Source organism: Amblyraja radiata, chromosome 2 (assembly GCF_010909765.2).
Source record: "Amblyraja radiata isolate CabotCenter1 chromosome 2, sAmbRad1.1.pri, whole genome shotgun sequence".
Taxonomy (NCBI): Eukaryota; Metazoa; Chordata; class Chondrichthyes; order Rajiformes; family Rajidae; genus Amblyraja; species Amblyraja radiata.
The window spans coordinates 134,979,981-134,998,764 of record NC_045957.1 but is presented as its reverse complement, the minus strand read 5'-3'; the positions used below and the strand labels follow the sequence as shown (position 1 = coordinate 134,998,764).

At 42.3% G+C, this 18,784-nt stretch overlaps 1 protein-coding gene across 6 annotated transcripts in view; it reads left to right on the top strand.

Moving 5' to 3' along the window:
* mpp7 (membrane palmitoylated protein 7) overlaps window positions 1-18,784 on the top strand; it is a 424,513-nt gene that overhangs the window by 357,505 nt on the left and 48,224 nt on the right. For all 6 annotated transcript variants that reach the window (XM_033016205.1, XM_033016225.1, XM_033016218.1 and 3 more), the window contains one exon: window positions 5,066-5,227. In XM_033016205.1, the coding sequence (XP_032872096.1) occupies window positions 5,066-5,227 (162 nt within the window). The remainder of the gene's footprint in view (window positions 1-5,065; window positions 5,228-18,784) is intronic.

Here is an 18,784-nt window from a genome sequence, read left to right as displayed (position 1 = left end):
ACCGGTCACTGAAAGTTGGCTTACAGGTACAGCAGGCAGTGAAGAAAGCTAATGGAATGTTGACCTTCATAACAAGAGGATTTCAGTATAGGAGTAAAGAGGTTCTTCTGCAATTGTATAGGGCTCTGGTGAGACCACATCTGGACTATTGTGTACAGTTAACACCTCTGAACTAGACCAAGCGTGGACCCGCTGGGTCCCCATCTCCCATTGCAATATTCCCCCAGTAGCACTCACCTATACACACTGCTGGATGTTAAAATGACGATCCCAGTCCGGCAATCCTCACCCAACTGCGCAAGCGTGGCTGACGGGTTCCCGTTGTGGATCCAGAGATCGCCATTGTGACGCGAGTCAAAATGGCAATCTCAAAATGGCGGCGGGCCCGGCAACCCCCAACTCAGGGGTTCCCTGAGACATTAAAATTATTTCAAGATTTCCGCAAGGGTAAAAAAGTTGAGAAATGCTGGCGTAGAGTATGTAAAAACACCTTTTTTTCCCTGTTTATTCAGCTGTTTTTTCTCCCAATTATCAATTGCTATTTTCGAATGGTTTTCATTCAAAAGTGACCTTTAATATAGGGTTTGATTTTATCGGCCACTTATGGTAAACTGACAGTAATGTCATGTGAGGATTGTATTCTTACACGAGTGACTGAATACCTTTTTATTGTGGGGTGCACAATGTACTGACACTGGAATTAGCAGTAATATATATAATAAAGTGGAACATTTCTGCAATAAATTAGAAATTTCAATATAATTTACTTTTCTAAAATGTCTACAATTTTAACATCTGCCGTTAATCTTCATATAGTGTTTGCTGACATGGACATTTTGAGTCCTTACTTGATCTTTTTTAAACTGCCTTGACGCTATGGCACACGCTGAGCTAAGTACATGCTCATGTTGTTGCTGAATGAGAAACTACAGCTGGTTGCTCACCACATATCAGCAGTAATGAAACATTTACTGTTTAACCCATTGGCAGATTGGGGACATCCAAATAACCTCTTGAATATAATGGAAGTTATCTTGTAATGTACTAACATTTAAGTGTGTCTTTGTTTCAGAAGATTACCCCAACCAAATGTAGTACAGCTCCCATTTCCTGCTCTCTAAGTGGGGTTTACAAATTCAAGCTTATTCATACTTTGGATTTATACCATTGGGGCTTGCATTGAAACATTCCAGACTTATTTTGCCAGTATCTTTATCAATTGTCAGATGTAATTGCTTCAGTCCCATCTGTCTGAACCAGGTTCAGATCATGATTCCACAGGTGAAATATGTATTAAAATGTTTAAGTCTGCTTGATATAGGATACTGGTCTCTTTTGAGTAAATTACCTTGGTTCATAAATTCCAGTTTTTATCTCTGCCTTCTTATATTGGTACCATTAAAATGCCTTTGTGACAAAAATATTGCAACAAATTCTGAGCTGAAATATGTCTGGAATAATTTTCACAAAACGTGTGAAAATACTTGCTAAATTCCAGTGATTGGAAAGACCTCGGATAATAGAGTGAGTGGTGTGTGCACTCTGCTCGTGTTGATATTTCATCAATTGAAGATGTTATTCTGTAAAGGAGGTATAAATCCTCTTCAAATTTACATTCTTTACTTGATCAGATGCAGATGCATCTGATATTTACCGTGTATTCTGTATTTTGCCATGAATTAAATAGAATTGTTATATTGCTGATGGAACTATTCTCTACATTTAGCAGGTTTTTTTTCAGGAACTAAATATAATCTTTACTGTTATTATTCATGACTGGTCAATTTCCTTGTTTTGTCTATTATGTGTAATTTTGGAACATTCCAGCAACAATTTAAAAAGAACAGATTTTCTTGTCTCTATTGGTTTTTATAGAATCCTACTAATATACTTGTATGATGAAGTAAGAAATGATCCAAACTAGTGAGGCTTTCTAGTCCATAAGTAATTTGTGCATTGCTGAAACCAAACCAATTGTTCATCTCCTTTGTCTCTAGTTTGAGATCTCTAAGCATAGCCAATAACTTATGCCAGGAGAACTGGATTTAGTGTTTTTTGGATGTTTCACTAAATAAACATTGGACGTGTTATTTAATTTCTTGTCTGAATTATACATCTATATAGTTTGCTACAACCCAGTGCAAAATATAAAAGTTTCATTATTTAAAACAACATTTTCAATACAATAAAAACATAAATATACATTTTCAACATAAAAACATAAACATAATCAAACATAAAAACATAACAGTTTACGAATCTAATAGTAACTAGCTGTTGCATTAGTTCAGACTGCAACATTCCAAGGTTATTATTTTACAAATTTGCCTACTTCATGTTTTGTTTAGTTTGGAAGAGGTAATCTGCTAATTTGTATCAAGAATATCAGGTACAGAGAAGAACATTTATTTTTCACAAATCCAGTATTAGCTTCAACTGTGTTGGATTAATCTGCTACCTTAAGTCACACTGCACAGTGACGAATCAGTAGAGTTGCTGCCTTACAGAGCCAGAGACCCATGCTCAATCCTGACCACGGGTGCTATCTGTACGGAGTTTGTACGTTCGCCCCGTGACCGCGTGAGTTTGGACCGCACTCCAAAGACATACAGGTTTGTAGGTTAATTAGCTTCGGAAAAGATTGTAAATTGTCCCTAGTGTGTAGGATAGTGCTTGCGTATGGGGATCACTGGCGGCGCGAACTAGCTAGGCCAAAGGGCCTGCCTCCGTGCTGTTTCTCAAAACTAAACTAAACTGATCACTACTAACCTTGTCCTCAGCTAACTTCCATTATATTTCTATGCATTTTCTGCACCATTTATTTGTTGGTCGTAATTGATGAGATTCTGGTTTCTAAACAACCAGAATGTTGCTCTGGTAATTGCATGTAACGCTTCTACCGACAGTACTTTGAAGAGACTTCCATTCTATACTGTAGGCCAATTTCAAATGAACCTCCCAAATGATTTGTACAATAATCCACCATGCCGCATTGTTTCCAGTAACTTCCTTCTATTGCTGAAATTATTAAATAAGTTTGGCATAAACTGAAGCGATTATTTCCAGAGATAAATCATGTCAGTTTGAGTTTATTGTCTATTGCACACATACGGTAAAATACAGATACAGTGATACTCTTGCTTGCAGCAGCATCACAGGCACATGGACTTAGACAACACACAAAAATATATATAAATTCAAAAAGACATTGAAAAGAAAAAACAGGACATTAGTGCAAAAAGTAATTGGAAAACATTGGTATCCATAGTGTTCCGTTGTGTTCCTGGATGTTGGCATTGCATTGCTATGCCATGATGCAACCAGTGGACAAGATACTCTCTTCAGTGCATCTATACAGGCTTATTAGTGTATTCAGTGACACACAGAATCTCTTAGAGTCATAGTGATACAGTGTGGAAACAGGCCCTTCGGTCTAACTCGCCCACACCGGCCAATAATGTCCCAGCTACCCTAGTCCCACTTGCCTGCACTTGGTCCATAATCCTCCAAACCGGTCCTATCCATGTACCAGTCCAACTGTTTCTTAAACAATGGGGTAGTCTCAGCCTCAACTTGTTCCATACACCAACCACCCTCTGTGTGAAAAAATTACCCCTCGGATTTCTATTAAATCTTTTCCCCTTGAACCTATGTCCTCTGATCCTCGATTCTCCAACTCTTGGTAAAATACTCTGTGCATCTACCCTCTATTCCTCTCATAATCTTTCAACTCATGAGAATGTACAGGTGCTGGCATGCCTTCTTTGTGATTACATAAATGCTAGGCCACAGGCAACCCACCCAAGATGTTAACACTCAGGATTATGAAGCTGTTAACTCTTCACCACTGACACACCAATGTAAATTGGCATGTGGTGTCCTGACTTGCCATTTGTGAAGTCAACAAATAGTTTTTTGCTTTTATTGACGTTGAGCAGCATCACTCAACGAGGTGTTTTGTCTCTCTCCTGTACGATCATAACCACCCAAGATTTAGCCAACCGCAGTGGTGCCAGCATCAAATTTATAAAAACATATAAACATAGACAATAGGTTCAGGAGTAGGCCATTCAGCCCTTCGAGCCTGCACCGCCATTCAATATGATCATGGCTGATCATCCAACTCAGTATCCTGTACCTGCCCTCTCTCCATACCCCCTGATCCCTCTAGCCACAAGGGCCACATCTAACTCCCTCTGAAATATAGCCAATGAACTGGCCTCAACTACTTTCTGTGGCAGAGAATGGCATTGGACTGCTTATCTGCCCACCTTTGAATTCTTTATTTCAGTTATCCATTTGTAATAAATCATATCTCCCTGCATACAAGAAGTGAAAGGCAAGAGATGGTTCATGTGACTTTTCATTCCTTAGATCAGAAGTTGTGTTGGCAGACTCTCTTCAAAACATTTCATCGAAAATAGCATCATGTATGAAGAAATAAGAATTTGAAGGGGGAATTAGGAACTATATTATTTCTAATTCAAAGAAAATTCAATTATTTTTCTTGCTGGTGAATAGTGAGATCCAAATGTTTACTGATTTTTATCTTTGTTTCATAATTTGATACTTTAATTTAGTGTAGAATATAACATTATCTGCAGAGCAACGGGGGTAAACGTTTTCTGGCCTATATTTCCTCCCCAGGCCAAGCCAATTGATATAAAATGCATATCAGCAAAGGGAATACAGTTGAAGTTTATTAGATTATACAGATTGTATCAATGTACTCAGAGAACATAACAAATCTGCTTATGATACGGTATACATTTTCCTAACCTGATTTATTTAATGTTAAAACTTAGCATTTATGTTCATATACATGTTGAGGTGAAATTAATATTACTAGCTATTTCCCTGTATGATCCAACAATCCATCTTTGTATGTACTTGTCTACATGGGTTTAGGAAGAGAGCATTCACCACAGACAGATTTCAGTCTTCATATGAAAATTTTGATAGGCTCTTGTAATAAACGGCATCATTAGCTTTAATAATACTGAATATTTTTTGTATAATCACGGTCTTGGTCATCAGAAATTCTAACAAGTCTCAATTTTTACAGCTGGTCTCCGAAGAAGTTTTCGGTTGAGCAGAAAAACGAATAAATCTATGTATGAAAGTAAAAGGAGTGAACAGTATGACACAGCAGACGTTCCAACATATGAAGAAGTTGTTTCTTATCAGCATCATCCAAATGAAAAATATCGGCTGATAATTCTTGTTGGTGAGTGCCATTTTTAATTCCCAGTATTTTTATTGCACATTTTATTACTTTCATTTTTTGATATTGTAAAATAAGCAATTTATTGTGAAAAACTGATCACTCTGGGTTTTTTTATTACGTTATGTGTCATCTTTTCAAACCTCCAATGAATGTCAGAGAATTAAGCCTCACGGTGTTGTTTAAAATTATATTATTAATATTACTTTAATTATGTATGTGCATTCTGGGGTTACTGTTTCTCTTCCTGTCAATGCAGCCTCGCTTGAATTAAATGATTTAGAACATAGATAAATATAGCAGAGGAATGGCCTTTTGACCCACTATGTCTGCCAAACATGATGCTAAAATAAACTAATCTCATGTGCCAGTAATGATATGTGTAGGAAGGAACTGCAGATGCTGGTTTACACTGAAGATGGTACACAAAATGCTGGAGTAACTCAGTGGGTCAGACAGCATCTCTGGAGAAAAGGTATCGGTGAAGTTTCGGGATAAAGGTCTCGAAACCTATTCCTTTTCTCCGGAGATGCTGCCTGACCCGCTGCGTTACTCCAGCATTTCGTGTCTAAATATCAGTGATGATACTCTGAAATAGTCCATGATGCAAATTGTCAGGTTAATATCATAACCAATTATGTTAACAACTGCTTATAAATTTAATTCATAGTGGCTGTCCTGCCCAATGTTTTTAGTTTGGTTTGCTGTTCATTCTGTTGCATGGCGGGCGATAGCTGCAATCATGTCCATTATGAATCAAAGGCTGTAAAATATCAAATATTTTAAATCTATTAAATTATTTTGTCAATGTTTTCTTTTATTTCTGTCGAGAATTTAGTGAGATTAATCAAGCATTCCCTTTGAAATTTGTTCCTTATAGTCCTTAATTATTGTTTTCAGGGTTCTGTTTTCTTATGATATTTTTGAATGAAAATTGCATTATTCCTATCAGTGTTAAACAAACAGCCTCCAAATCCCTGTCTTTAATCAGATGTACATAATCTTATTTCCTAGTCTGTCAGTTAACATCAGAGAGTTAAATTCTGAATACTTTCAGCCATCTAACACTTGTCCATGCTCTTCAGAAGAAATCTATACGTAAAATTAAAAAAACCTGGATAGTGCATCCCATAATCAACAAAAGTCAAGGCAATGTTGTTATTCAGAACTAAAACATGGATGTTTCCTATCACGCCACAATGCAACCATCTACATAAAGAAATTACCCCTCAGATTCCTTTTCAGCGCGGAAACAGGTCCTCAGCCCACCGAGTCCACTCCGACCAGCGATCCCCCGCACTTTAACACTAGCCTACACAATAGGGACAATTTACATTTATACCAAGCTGATTAACCTACAAACCTGTTTGTCTTTGAGTGTGGGAGGAAACCGAAGATCTCAGAGAAAACCCACGCACTCCGTACAGACAGCACCTGTAGTCGGAATTCAAAACCGAGTCTCTGCCGCTGTAAGGCAGAAACTCTGTCGCTGTGCCACCCGTGATCATTCACCTTATCTGTGCCTCATCATTTTAAACCTCAGTAAAATCATCCCTGACCAGGCTTCAGGAAAATAAGTACCAGGCTATCCATCCTCTCCTTATTACTCTAACCTTTGAGTCCTGGAAACATTCTGATGAATCTTTTCTGCATCCTTTCCAGCTTTCTATAGTAGGGTGACCAGAAATGCGCATCGTAATCCAAATTCGATCTCATCAACATCTTGTACTATTTGTACCTTATTTTCTCTACCGTGCCAGCTTTGTAAAATTTAGAACTGCAGCATTGCTCCAAAATAAGGTCATTCACTCCATTAGGTTCACCGCCTCATTAATGTTTCAAGTTGATATTGCCAAAAGAATTCCTCCATGACCGTCTCCTTTATAATGCAAATCCCATTGTACTTGCATCTGCAGAATAGTCATTTGAGACTCTCTCCTTTCTTCAAATATCACCGAATAATTCTGGTGACATCAGGGATACAGGACATTACACACACTGGAATTTAAGATCAGTCTGAGTAATATGTTGATCAGGAAGTGCTGGAGCCAGAAATGCCATTCTAGCCAAATGTACAGCAGCATTGACACTTCTGGCTCTGGGCACTCCAGAATTGGCCCTGAAGCTGGGCTTGGCTACTGTTTTACTGGTTTCACTGTGAAGCTGCTCTGAACTTTCCATAAAGACCTCCAACGGTATTTTTTGTTGGGGAATCAAGCAAGCTTTACACAGCCTACAAATAAAGAGATCCTCTGTCGAGCAGCATCTTTTTCATAAGTTTTTCATATTACACGTAGTTTGGAGATAGGAATTTAACTGGGAGAGTTTAAAAAGAACATGCCCTTTTCTCCTATTTTTTCTTTCATACTTTAAGATTAATTTTTTTCTGCAGAAGATATGCTTAAAATGATTTTCAAATTTTTGATCATTTTATTTTAAGACCCAACAAGGTGTATGTGTTCAGCAAAAATATCTTTTAGATAAAACTAACTGAAATAAATGGTAACAGCACCTGGGCAAAAATGCAGACTGTCTTCAACTTTGCCTTGAAAACCTAAAACGCAAATATTTGTAAAACAATGCAAAACTCGTGGAAACTTTTTTCTCCATTGGTAATTTCTTAAGAATTTCCTCCCAACATCTGCAATGCATCAGAGAAGACCATTCTGAAGTGGCGTTGAATTTAATGACAGAATGGTCCATGAAAGCCTTTCTCTTGGGTGCAGCATCATCATGATTTTCTGTCCAAGTGTACGTGTTTCAGAGAGAAGGGGATAATGTAAGGGGCAGCGTTGGTATTTGTAACTGCATTAGATGGTTGCTTTCATGTTGTGCACTGATACTGTTTAGTTTAGAGATACAGCGTGGAAACAGGCCCTTCGGCCCACCGGGTCCGTGCCGACCAGTGATCCCCGCACATTAACACTATCCTACACCCACTAGGGAGAATTTTTACATTTACCAAGCCAATTAACCTACAAACCTGTACGTCTTTGGAGTGTGGGAGGAAACCGAAGATCTCTGAGAAAACTCACGCAGGTCACGGGAAGAACGTACAAACTCCGTACAGACAGCACCCGTTGTCTGGATCGAACTCGGGTCTCCGACGCTGCATTCGCTGTAAGGCAGCAACTCTACCGCTGCGCCACCGTGACCGCCCTGCATGACAAAAAGATTTATGTTATTAAGCTAAATGATCCTCTGGAAGTAATATCTTAATGTTTTTACTTTAAACCCGTGATTGTTTATGTGATAGTGTTTATGTGAGTCAGGGGATATGGGGAGAAGGCAGGAACGGGGTACTGATTGGGGATGATTAGCCATGATCACATTGAATGGCGGTGCTGGCTCGAAGGGCCGAATGGCCTAATCCTGCACCTATTGTCTATTGTCCATTATGCATTGTATAGCCTTGACATTTTTGTCTAATATGTATCATTTGCCACGTATGTTTCTCCAGATTTAATTTTTCTGATCTTGTCAGGATATACATCTCCATTTAACATGGTGTAATGCACAAAATCTACATGAATGCTACTACAAGCTACATATTTGAAAGAAGTATTTCCCCACCTTTAAAAATGCCTTGATGAATATAAGCAAAATTTGTTAAAATCACCAACTTAAAAGGTGAGCATGGAGTAGCCACAGAGGATATCTGAAAAATTCAGTGGTAGAATTTGCAGCTGGTTACGCTCTGTTATTTTTCATGTTTCACTGCAATCTGGGGAATCCAAAAGGAATAAGGTGAGCCAAGATATTCCAAATGAAACTGTGTAAAAGAGTGTGCATGAACGTAAGGATTTAGATGTCTGTGCTTAAATCTTTAAATGGCACGGCACTTTCAGAAATTGGTAAATCCTAGTGATTTATAATAGAAGCCTAATGCATAAAAACGAGGAGGTTATGTTGAAGCCGTGCAAAACGTTTGTTGGGCCACAACTTGTGTATTGTATCCAATTCTGGTCCATCTAACTTGAGGAGGGATTTGAATGTCTTGCAGAAAAGATTTATTCAAATGGTTCCAGGGATGAAAAGTTTCGACTGTTCTGCTTGGAGCACAGAGATTTTACAGAGGTGTACAAATTATGACCGATTTAGTTTGGGTACATGGAGGGAAGCTGTTCCAATTTATTGAAATTTAAGGCTTTGGGAACATGTGTTTAACATTTTGTCTGAAAGAGACTGGGGAATGTGAGGAACATTTTATATCAAATTAGTTTAAAGGTTATCTCTTAAATAGGAAAATTAGTTAAGTTTTATGTCCCAGATCATGGTGCAGCAGTCATTGGTAGGCATTCCATCGTGAAGGAGGTAACATCTGCGACCTGGTTGGCACAGAAGAAATTTAAATTATTTGTTCCATTAATAATGGGCTTCCCTTCCTCACTACTGTCTGATATTCAGCATAATTCAGCATTAAAACACATGTAGGTCCCTTGCAGTCAGAAACAGGCGAATTGATCATGGGGAACAAGGACATGGCAGACCAATTGAATAATTACTTTGGTTCTGTCTTCACTAAGGAAGACATAAATAATCTGCCGGAAATAGCAAGGGACCGGGGGTTAAATGAGATGGAGGAACTGAGTGAAATCCAGGTTAGCAGGGAAGTGGTGTTAGGTAAATTGAATGGATTAAAGGCTGATAAATCCCCAGGGCCGGATAAGTTGCATCCCAGAGTACTTAAGGAAGTAGCCGCAGAAATAGTGGATGCATTAGTGATAATTTTTCAAAACTCTTTAGATTCTGGAGTAGTTCCTGAGGACTGGAGGGTAGCTAATGTAACCCCACTTTTTAAAAAGGGAGGGAAAATGGGGAATTACAGACCAGTTAGTCTAACATCGGTGGTGGGAAAAATTCTGGAGTCAGTTACTAAAGATGGGATAGCAGCACATTTGGAAAGTGGTGAGTTCATTGGACAAAGTCAGCATGGATTTATGAAAGGTAAATCATGTCTGACGAATCTTATAGAATTTTTCGAGGATGTAACTAGTAGAGTGGATAAGGGAGAACCAGTGGATGTGTTATATCTGGACTTTCAGAAGGCTTTCGACAAGGTCCCACATAAGAGATTAGCATATAAACTTAAAGCACATGGTATTGGGGGTTCAGTATTGATGTGGATAGAGAACTGGCTGGCAGACAGGAAGCAAAGAGTAGGAGTAAACCGGTCCTTTTCAGAATGGCAGGCAGTGACTAGTGGGGTACCGCAAGGCTCAGTGCTGGGACCCCAGCTATTTACAATATATATTAATGATCTGGATGAGGGAATTGAATGCAACATCTCCAAGTTTGCGGATGACACGAAGCTGGGGGGCAGTGTTAGCTGTGAGGAGGATGCTAGGAGGCTGCAAGGTGACTTGGATAGGTTGGGTGAGTGGGAAAGGCATGGCAGATGCAGTATAATGTGGATAAATGTGAGGTTATCCACTTTGGTGGCAAAAACAGGAAAGTAGACTATTATCTGAATGGTGGCCGATTAGGAAATGGGGAGATGCAACGAGACCTGGGTGTCATGGTACACCAGTCATTGAAAGTAGGAATGCAGGTGCAGCAGGCAGTGAAGAAAGCAAATGGTATGTTAGCATTCATAGCAAAAGGATTTGAGTATAAGAGCAGGGAGGTTCTACTGCAGTTGTACAGGGTCTTGGTGAGACCACACCTGGAGTATTGCGTACAGTTTTGGTCTCCTAATCTGAGGAAAGACATTCTTGCCATAGAGGGAGTACAGAGAAGGTTCACCAGACTGATTCCTGGGATGGCAGGACTTTCATATGAGGAAAGACTGGATAGACTCGGCTTGTACACGTTGGAATTCAGAAGACTGAGGGGGGATCTTATAGAAACTTACAAAATTCTTAAGGGGTTGGACAGGCTAGAATCAGGAAGATTATTCCCGATGTTGGGGAAATCCAGAACTAGGGGTCACAGTTTAAGGATAGGAGGGAAGACTTTTAGGACCGAGATGAGGAAATCATTTTTTACACAGAGAGTGATGAATCTGTGGAATTCTCTGCCACAGAAGGTAGTTGAGGCCAGTTCATTGGCTATATTTAAGAGGGAGTTAGATGTGGCCCTTGTGGCTAAAGGGATCAGGGGGTATGGAGAGAAGGCAGGGATGGGATACTGAGTTGGATGATCAGCCATGATCATATCAAATGGCGGTGCAGGCTCGAAGGACTGAATGGCCTACTCCTGCACCTATTTTCTATGTTTCTATAATTGTCACAAAACTATCATACTTGATCCCGAGATGAGTCTTCATAAATGTGCCATCACTAAGGCTATGTACACCTCAGTACACACAGAGTGTTGTGAATCTCTGGAATTCTCTGCCACAGAAGGTAGTTGAGGCCAGTTAATTGGCTATATTTAAGAGGGAGTTAGATGTGGCCCTTGTGGCTAAAGGGATCAGGGGGTATGGAGAGAAGGCAGGTACAGGATACTGAGTTGGATGATCAGCAATGATCATATTGAATGGCGGTGCAGGCTCGAAGGGCCGAATGGCCTACTCCTGCACCTATTTTCTATGTTTCTCTGTTGCAGTAACTTTGTTCAGCCGTGCCTTTGTTTTCTCTACTTGTCCGTTTCAGTCTACTCCTGATCTGTCTTACATAAACAATGGGCATCTAAAGATTTGTTACCTTGACCTGTTCTTACTGCGTACCTGCTGTTCAGTGACCAATATCATCTTCATTTCAGCAACTTTTCCAGTGTTTTCCAATCTATCCATAGAATCACCATTCCCTCCCTCCATACTCTCTTCTAACCCTTTGTTCTCCCAAAATTCTGACTGTTGAGCCTTCTAATTTTAATTAGCACTTCTCCAATGATTAGTCTTATCATCTTCCCAGTCTCTTGAGGTATTAAAGGTTCTGGGGAACTCTTGAGGAATTAAGAGGGCGCCGTCCTGTACAGGTATGGCTGCCCAGCCTGCAGCTGTCCGTTTTTTTATCTCTTTTTATTTTTAGTTAGTTGAGTTTTTGTTTTTCGGAGTTCTAGTCTTTTTTATGTGGGGGGGGAAGGGGGAAACTACTTTTCAGGGTCCTTACCTGGTCGGAGACGCAGCCTTTCTCCGGGCTGCACCTTCGACCCGTCCTCGCGGCCTACCGGCGAGCCTGGAGCGGCGTTTCCTGAGGGGACCGCCCAGAACCTCAGCTTCGGCGGCGGCGCAGCGCTGGAGCGCTATCGCTGAGCGGAGCGGGCGATGCCTTGCCCGGGTCGCCGCGCTGGAACTCCGGTGAGCTGAAGACCGCCGATGAACATCACGGATCTGCGGGACTGTGGAGCGGCCAGCTGCGGGCGGCGGCGCTGACTTTGACATCGGGATCCTAGGATCTCTCGCCAGAATCGCCAGTGGTGGAGCTCCATCCAGCGCGGCCTGTTGGCTTCGGAACACCATCACCCGGCGAGAACGACCTGGAACATCGGGCCTCCGTAAAGGCGACTGCGGAAGCCTCAATAGGCCCGAATATGGGTGGACATGGGGATGGGGACTGGACTTTGTGCCTTCCCTCACAATGGGAACCATTGTGGGGGGATGTTTTTTGTGTTAAATGTCTTTATTATTGTTATGTTGTTTTCTTTTTTATGCTGCAATGGCAATACACATTTCACTACACCAATTGGTGTATGTGACGAATAAAGAACCTTTGAACCTTTGAGTTATGGAGAACTGATGGATAAAAGATCGGCCATGATCACGTTGAATGGTGCGGCAGGCTTGAGGGGCCTGTTGGCTTATTCTCCTCCTCGTATGATCTCCGTCTCTCTATCCCTCTCACCCTGTTGATGTTGTTTAAAACCAAGCATTGTCCTAATTTCACTTCTATGATATCAAAACTTTTGTCTGATAATTCCCTGTGAACAGTTTTCCTGTTTTAAGAACATTTGTATGAACCAAGTTGTTTTATTGGGGAATTTAAGTCATGTTTCTGCATATATCTAGCCGCATCTACTTCAACTATACCGTCAAATACTTCATGTCCAAATTGTAACTATTTTGTGTGGATAAGATTTCTTGATGGATAAAAAGGCCAGTTAATCCAGTTAGTTTAATTGACATACCGCTATTAATGAAAAATAATGCCACTCAATGCAAATCTTGTGGATGATTAGTTGTGAATAAATCATGCCCCCTACTTATACTTGACCAGAGCCTCAATTTCTCTCATCATATATGCTTCCTTACGTTCACCTACCTTGCCTTTTACTCTTGCAATTAACCACTCCAACCCAGACATCCCTGAGATTGTTGCTCCCTAGATCTCACTCAGTTCTTGACATTCAAAAATTATAGGTGGAAACAGAAACATTACCGGTAGAAATTGCCCACCAGTGCAAAGGGTGGGGGATTTCCTTGCAAAGTGTTACATTGTGGGGAATCAAACCAGGGCAGGACCTTCACAGTGAATAGTAGGACCCTGCGTAGTGTTGCAGAGCAGAGGGATCTCGAAGTGCAGATACTTAGTTCCCTGAAATTACTGGCACAGGTAGACACGGTCGACCCGAGACATCGCCCATTCCTTCTCTCCAGAGATGCTCCAACATTTTGTGTCTGATCTTCATTTTAAACCAGCATCTGCAATTCCTTCCTACACATACTGAGTTTAGAAGTTGGGACATTATTCTACAATTGTGCAAGACATTGTTGAGGCTGCATTTGGAGGATTGTGTTCCGTTTTGGTCATTCTGGTCTTGGAAGGATGTCATCAAGCTGAAAAGAATGCAGTGTGGAATTATGAGGATGTTGCCAGGACTCAAGGGCATGAGCTGTAGGGAGAGATTGAGCAAGCTGGGACTTTATTCCTTGGAGCACAGGAGGCTAAGAGATTATCTTATAGAGGAATATAAAATCATGAGGGAAATTGATAGGGTAGATGCAGAGTCTTTTACCCATAGTAGGGGAATAAAATACAGAGAACAATGTTTAAGGTGAGATGGGGAAAGATTTAATAGGAACCTGAGGGGCAACTTTTTCACTCGGAGGCTGGTGGGTATATGGAATGAGCTGCCAGAGGAGGTAGTTGAGGTACATACTGAAGCAGACTAAACTAGTGCATTCACCTTCTGACCTGAATTAAAGGCAAGGTTTTTCATACCGCTGGTTAGTGGGTTAGACTTTCTGGCTCATTGTTACTTAAATCCAAAGCCCTGAGGATTCCGAATAGTGGATTTAGTAACTGAGGTGTAGAACGTTTGTTAAAGGAGTTAGAGTGGGATGAAAAGTGGCTTTGTACTCAGAAACCAGCACTTTTGCTGTTCTTAAGCCAGAATTCATAAAGTCAATTCAATATGATCATGTCTGTAAATCACAGCATACTGAGACAGAGGGTAGATTTGACGGAGAGATCTTGGAAATGGCATGCTTTAAATTACGCGTTCATACAATTTCACCATTTAGGATCCAAAGGCAGATCTCGCACATAGGGCAAGTGGAAGAATAGATGACTCACCACTGACAGCAAGTCATGGCATGTCTCCCAAGTTTATGGCAGGGTTTGCTCTTGAGAACTATTCATAATACAAACAGTTCATGAGTAGGGATTGTGGCTGTCAAAAAACTTCCCACATGGCAGGCTGTGCCTGCAGAGGTGGGTAGCCCCGTAGGAATAGACATTCTGTAAAGTGCTTTAATTTAGCTTGTGTCAGTCATGGTCTAATAATGATATTCTTGTAAAAAGATTTTGCTGCAGACCTGATTTTAAGTGCTGTTGAGAGTCCAAAATAGAATGCGGCTGCTGGCCCAGATAGGGTGTCTCTGGATAGGATTTACAAAATAGACATCAACTTGTTAACTGGAATGTGTTCTTCTTGGGTTTGACGTGGCAGAACTCCAGCGAGCATGAAGAGCAGTCACCTGTGGCCTCATAGCAGCCATCAAATCAGTCCCATCAGTCTCCCAAAAGCTCGGTCGTATGATAGGCCTATAAGTCAGGCGTCCATTGGCTTGGGCATAACCTGTATTCACAAAATCTGTCCCCTTGAATTAGCGTTACTGTCAAACACACAAAGTACCTCTTCAGTATCCTAAGGTTAACTACAACCAAAATGTTTTAATCAATGACCTTTCTGTTTATGTTTCATGTGTGTGGGCTCAGTAGTGACAAACGGAATTTAATGTGGATAAATATAGGTTTTTCAACAGAAAATCAGAAAAAAATCTTGCTTGCACACAAATAGGAAAAATAATCTTTGATAGCAGGCCAAACTATGTTCCCTAGTTTTACCTGGTTTAGAGGCATATGACATAAGCAATTGGAAAAAGTAGCAAAGAACTTAGAAATTAAAAAAACTATCCAGAGGAATGGACTCAAACTGAAATGCCAACTGTCGATTTCCCTCTATAGATGCTGCCTGACCGACTGAGTTCCTCCAGCAGATTGTTTTTTTTTTGTTGCAGATGTAGGAAATGTGAAGTAAAAATTGAAAATTCTGCAAAGTCTCGTGGTCAGGCAGAGTTGTAAGACTGAAGTACTTAAAGTAAAATTAAAATAAAATTAAAAAAGCCACAAAACAAACACCCTCAAAGATCCAAGCACAAAAACACATTACTTTTCTTTTGCATCATACAAAAACTCTGATAATTCAGTATCGTCAGGGCTCTGGTGCTGCCAAATTGACAGATTTTCATGACTGTAATACTCCAACCCACTTTTAATTACTTTTTTAAAAATATTACACAGCAGCATAATGTTTTTTTCAGTGAACCAGTTGAGTTTGAAGGGAGCGCAGGAAATATGGCCTAGGCGAGCACAAAGTGAATGCAGGAAACAGGGTTCTAATGAGATTACAGAGTGTGTAGGAAATGGGGCCCTGGTGAGTTTAAAGCAAATGCAGAAATCGGGGTCCTGGTGTGTTTCCTGCACATCCTTTCCTCGCATGGGGAAGGAGACTAGGGAGTGTAAAGGGAGTGCGGGAATGGGGCATGTTGAGTTCACAAATGCAGAGTTGTGCCATGATTAGTTTAAAGAAAACTTGGTAAAAGGGATCATGGTGAGCTTCAAATGAGCAGGGGAGACGATGATGATGATACATGCCACTTGTACCCAGGTCTGGTGATATACTTGGAAGTGGCGGCGCTGCCCTGGTAGCAGCGGCTCACCTGCAGTCCGTTTGTTTTTGCTTTTTTTGTGTTGTTTATTTCGTTTTGGCTAGTCTAGTTTTGGTTTTTTTAGTTTGTGTTTGGGGGGGGGGTTGAAACGGGGCTTGCTGTCTCTCCCTGCGGGGGAATGCGACTTTTTGTCGTATTCCCCTTCTCTGCCTCCGTCTGCGCTGAGGCCTAATGGCGGAGCTGGCGACCTCCAGGCTCAGGAGGCAGAGCCCGCCAGGACTCACCCTGGGCTCGCTCTCGTGAGGACGGCCCGGCTCGGGGCTGGAACAGGGCTTCCGTGAGGGGCTGTGACGCTCCCAGGGGGCGGCCTGGTCCGAGGAAGGAACGGTGCTCCCATCGGAGTGGCCGAGCTCGGGGAGGTGCGGCGCTCCCAGCCCGAGGGAGGAGCGGCGCCCATGTCGGGGCTGCCCGGCCCAAGGGAGGAGCGGCGCCCATGTCGGGGCTGCCCGGCCCAAGGGAGGAGCGGCGCCCATGTCGGGGCTGCCCGGCCCAGCCCGATGGAGGAGCGGCGCCCATGTCGGGGCGGCCTGGCGCGAGGCTGAGACAGTAACGGCACTCATGTGAGGGCGATCCGGCTCGGGGCTGGAACGGTGCTCCGGTGGCTGGGATGGCGTTCTGGCGGCGGTGACCTGAGTCCGGGGTTCGGCCGCGGGCCAGCGGCTGTGTCAGCAGGACTGGTGGACGGCAGCTTCGACCACCCCGGGCCGCGGTGTTTAAGCCGCGGGACTGTTTGCAACATCGCCCGGTGGGGTATCGCCTCAGCGCAGAGAGAGCAGAGGAGGGAAGAGACTGCAGCCCTAAGACTTTTGCCTCCATCACAGTGAGAAGGTGCTATGTGGACTCACTGTGGTGGATGTTAATATGTGTTTATTGTTGTTTTTTTATTGTATTGTATGTATGTATGACTGCAGGCACGAAATTTCGTTCAGACTTCGGTCTGAATGACAATAAAGGAAACCCTGTAAAAGGGCTTTCTCACGGTGCGACCTGACCCAAGACCTAACAAGAGTTTGACATCTGGGAACCTCCTGCGATAACAGTACGGCATTCGTGGACCACCGAGGACCTCCGTGGCGCTATCGTGTAACTTTGTAAGGTCGGGAGAAAATTCAAACATTTTTGAATTTCTCCAAGAGTGACTTGAGCACTTTTTGGTGAGCGTTGCAACATTGTATGAAGCAGATGCCAGTGCGATACCCGTGCGATATCCGTAATGACTCTTGCGGGTACCGTGGGAACTCCTGCGAACGGTAAACCCGGAAGCTTGACAGAGGGGACATAAGGTGAGTAATAGGTATTAAAGGGGGCTTTGGGTGTGGAGGAAGGGAAGGGGGGGGGGTGATTACAATGCTCTCTGGGGTGCGGGAAGAAGGGTCTCGAAAAGCAACTCGCCGCTTTGCTCTTAAGACAAATTGCTTCGATTTGAATCTCCCCGCAGTACAAGGAAGTAGAGGCAAGGTTGCGCCGTGTGTTGGAAGGAACTGCAGATGCTGCTTTAACCCGAAGATAGACACACAAAAAACTGGAGCACTTCATCGGGTCAAGCAGCATCTCTGGAGAGAATGAATAGGTGACGTTTCGGCTCGAGAGTTTCTGGTCTGAAGAAGGGTCTCCCAACCCGAAACGTCACCTATTCATTCTCTCCAGAGATGCTGCTTGACCCGATGAAGTGCTCCAGTTTTTTTGTGTGTCTATCTTCGGGTTAAAGCAGCATCTGCAGTTCCTTCCAACACACGGCGCAACCTTGCCTCTACTTCCTTGTACTGCGGGGAGATTCAAATCGAAGCAATTTGTCTTAAGAGCAAAGCGGCGAGTTGCTTTTCGAGACCCTTCTTCCCGCACCCCAGAGAGCATTGTAATCACCCCGAGCACCCCCCCCCCCCTTCCCTTCCTCCACACCCAAAGCCCCCTTTAATACCTATTACTCACCTTATGTCCCCTCTGTCAAGCTTCCGGGTTTACCGTTCGCAGGAGTTCCCACGGTACCCGCAAGAGTCATTACGGATATCGCACGGGTATCGCACTGGCATCTGCTTCATACAATGTTGCAACGCTCACCAAAAAGTGCTCAAGTCACTCTTGGAGAAATTCAAAAATGTTTGAATTTTCTCCCGACCTTACAAAGTTACACGATAGCGCCACGGAGGTCCTCGGTGGTCCACGAATGCCGTACTGTTATCGCAGGAGGTTCCCAGGTGTCAAACTCTTGTTAGGTCTTGGGTCAGGTCGCACCGTGAGTTCGTATATCAAGAGTTATCACCCGCTGAGCCAGGTACCAAACTGTTGGGATTTCTAAACGATCATATAGAGGATTATTGTTTTACTGTATGTGGTTTTTAAGGTTAATCAACCCCCCATTCCGAAATGTCATCCCCTTGTGAGAACATAAGTAATAATACATAGATAACAAGGTTATTGTGTAATGTGCAATGCACATTATATAC